Source organism: Teleopsis dalmanni, chromosome 1, assembly GCF_002237135.1.
Source record: "Teleopsis dalmanni isolate 2A chromosome 1, ASM223713v2, whole genome shotgun sequence".
NCBI classification, from domain to species: domain Eukaryota; kingdom Metazoa; phylum Arthropoda; class Insecta; order Diptera; family Diopsidae; genus Teleopsis; species Teleopsis dalmanni.
This window is the reverse complement of record NC_051846.1, coordinates 232,275,227-232,277,728: the sequence shown is the minus strand read 5'-3', so window position 1 is coordinate 232,277,728 and position 2,502 is coordinate 232,275,227. Positions and strand designations below refer to the sequence as shown.

General features: G+C 30.7%; 1 protein-coding gene across 1 annotated transcript; it reads right to left on the bottom strand.

Moving 5' to 3' along the window:
* Positions 1-1,071: 1,071 nt before the first annotated feature.
* Positions 1,072-1,724, bottom strand: LOC119667985 (larval cuticle protein 65Ag1-like). Its single transcript, XM_038077341.1, has 2 exons — positions 1,525-1,724; positions 1,072-1,455 (listed from the first exon to the last, which is right to left on the bottom strand). Exons 1-2 carry the CDS (start codon positions 1,641-1,643, stop codon positions 1,257-1,259), a joined length of 318 nt encoding a protein of 105 aa, XP_037933269.1. The 5' UTR covers positions 1,644-1,724; the 3' UTR covers positions 1,072-1,256.
* Positions 1,725-2,502: the final 778 nt, after the last annotated feature.

Here is a 2,502-nt window from a genome sequence, read left to right as displayed (position 1 = left end):
TATTTAAAGAGGGTAGTGTTTATGATTAGAATTTATTATATATGCTAGGTTCAGGATCTTAATGACTACGGCTGTGGAGTGAATTTTAAGCAAGCAAAAGCAATGTTAATTTAGAAAAATATATGTGGTTTAAATATGAAAAATAAATACAAGCAAAAGCAATGTTAATTTAGAAAAATATATGTGGTTTAAATATGAAAAATAAATACATTACTTCTGATTATAATGTTTCTATCTAAGAATGCAATATGAATGATATATACTACAGATATTAATAGTAATATTTTTTGGTCTTTTACAATAACCATGTTAAACTATTTTAGGATCTTCCATAATTTTGACTGTCTGTTATTTCGTATTGTTTCCTTCACTCATTTGAGTGGCTAAAATTACGTATCTTTCTATGCTGTTTCCATCAGGTTGGATGCAATAAATCATATTTCTTGGTATTTAATATAAAATTGAGAGATGCTTTAGTTTCACGAAGTGAATTTTGACATTTTTGTGATATGTGAATGTTAGTAAATTTTTCTGGTAGAAAGGTGAAAACTGTATTGACATTAATACTGGAAAACTATTTCATCCTACCGAAAATTTTTATATTTTAGTAGAGAATATTCCTTTAATGCCTTAGAACAATAGAAGACACAATATAACCGTATACTAACTTTAAGATCTTGTCTTTTCATTTATTTCCAATAATCTTTTTGGCTAATTAATGCTAACTACAGCAATCCCTTTGGCTTGCTATTATTGATATCAAGGCAATCTAAATTTGACTTTTTAGGTTTACCAATGATTTGGACACTTTAATATATGAATTTATATTCAAATAAATTTTTTTTAACAATAACACTATCACTTCGAATAATGAATCAAGTGCAGTGGCTCTGAATTATTTGGAGTTCAACATCATATTTTTTTAATTTTTTAATTTAATAGTTTAAATGAATCAACTTTACATTTCTTTCTGTTCTTTAAAATGCCTTAAATTCCAAACCGTAATTCTTGTAATGAAACACCATATATTTTAGTATAAAAATCTTTTTTTATATTTGGATTTGAATTTTTACTTAAACTAAATAACAATTTGTTGACAATTCACAATTAACAACAAACGTCAACTGTGGCCAGTAACAAGTTACAAATAAGCGGGACTAGGATAAGGATGGAAGGGGCAATCACTTGGGGAAATTTGGGATATTGTGAAAGGAGAATTGTACAGGATTTTGCGCACTTAGTAGCTTAAAGAGAATTTAAGCTTCTGGGGCAACTGGCAAATGAGCGCCTTGTGGTTGGAAACCGTTTTCATCAGCAACATAGGTGACGGTGTAGGTTACGCCATCATCACCAACGAAACTGTATTTGCCTTGTACACTGATGGCTTCGTTTTCGCTTCCAATGTTCTTGAGTTGACCTTGTGCATTAGCAGAAACACCATCGCTGGTTTCGTAACTGTAATTAGAGAATAATTATTAGCACTTAAGGTTGATAAATCCATTTCAGCAGAGTTTGTTTACTTACACATAGTTGAAGGATTCGGGTCCAACTTCGGATTCTGAGCGCAAGATTGTGGCTTCCTCTGGACGAGGAGCAGCCAAAGCGACAGCGAAGAGAGCGGCGAAAACAATGACGAATTTCATTTTGTAAGTTTTGATTTGTTGCGTGGCTCACGTTGGGAGTAGCAAATTGTGAATGATACGAACTTTGGGAGTTTGTTACAATTTATAGCTAAAAAAGACAAAAAAAATTTAATCAAAAAACAATACAAAAAATTAACACAATCTTAACCCTACCACTAAAGTTAATAAGAATTTAATGAAATAAGAAAAAAAAGCTACTAAAGGCACTAAAGCCATAAAGTATCAGACGTGTAAACTCGAAAAAAGTCGAAAGATACAAAAACAAAGAAACTATAAAAATGCGTGCGAAAAGTACTAAAATAAAGCAAGAAGCACTACTGGTCTGCTAGCAAAAAGTAAAAAATAAAAAAAAAAATGCTAATAAAAGTTAATAAAATTAAAAAATAAATTTGGCAAAAACTATTTTTTGTTATTTTTTTTTCAATAAAAATGAAATGAAATTACTAACAACAACACATAATGAGTATGTAAATTTCTGTGATAAATTCTGTTGAGACAAACTGACTAATTTACATTGTCGTGGCCGCATAAATTATGCAGGCGACCGAGTATTTTACAGAAATGGACGACATTGGATGTCTTCAATACAATGTTAACCACATTGTGCTCTGCTTCTTAAGCTCAGCTTAGTTCATCTGATCGGCCTAAGCTAACAAACGCAGAATCAAAAATTCAATATCAAAGCAATATTCAATAGTTATGTGCCTTTGACAGACATTGGCCACAGATGGAAACATGAAGATGTCTTAGAATTCATTAATCGAATTAGCATAGAAACTGCCTCGAAAAAATAAATTAAAAACAAATGATAGTAAAACCAATATTGGTTATAATCCAACTGACGTAGATCACCTTAAAG

Bases quoted from the DNA above. Each gene is read 5' to 3' on its own strand.
- LOC119667985 (XM_038077341.1), bottom strand. From the start codon at position 1,643: ATGAAATTCGTCATTGTTTTCGCCGCTCTCTTCGCTGTCGCTTTGGCT. The intron at 1,456-1,524 runs GTAAGTAAACAA...CTCTAATTACAG, and splicing joins CCCGAATCCTTCAACTATGT to TTACGAAACCAGCGATGGTG.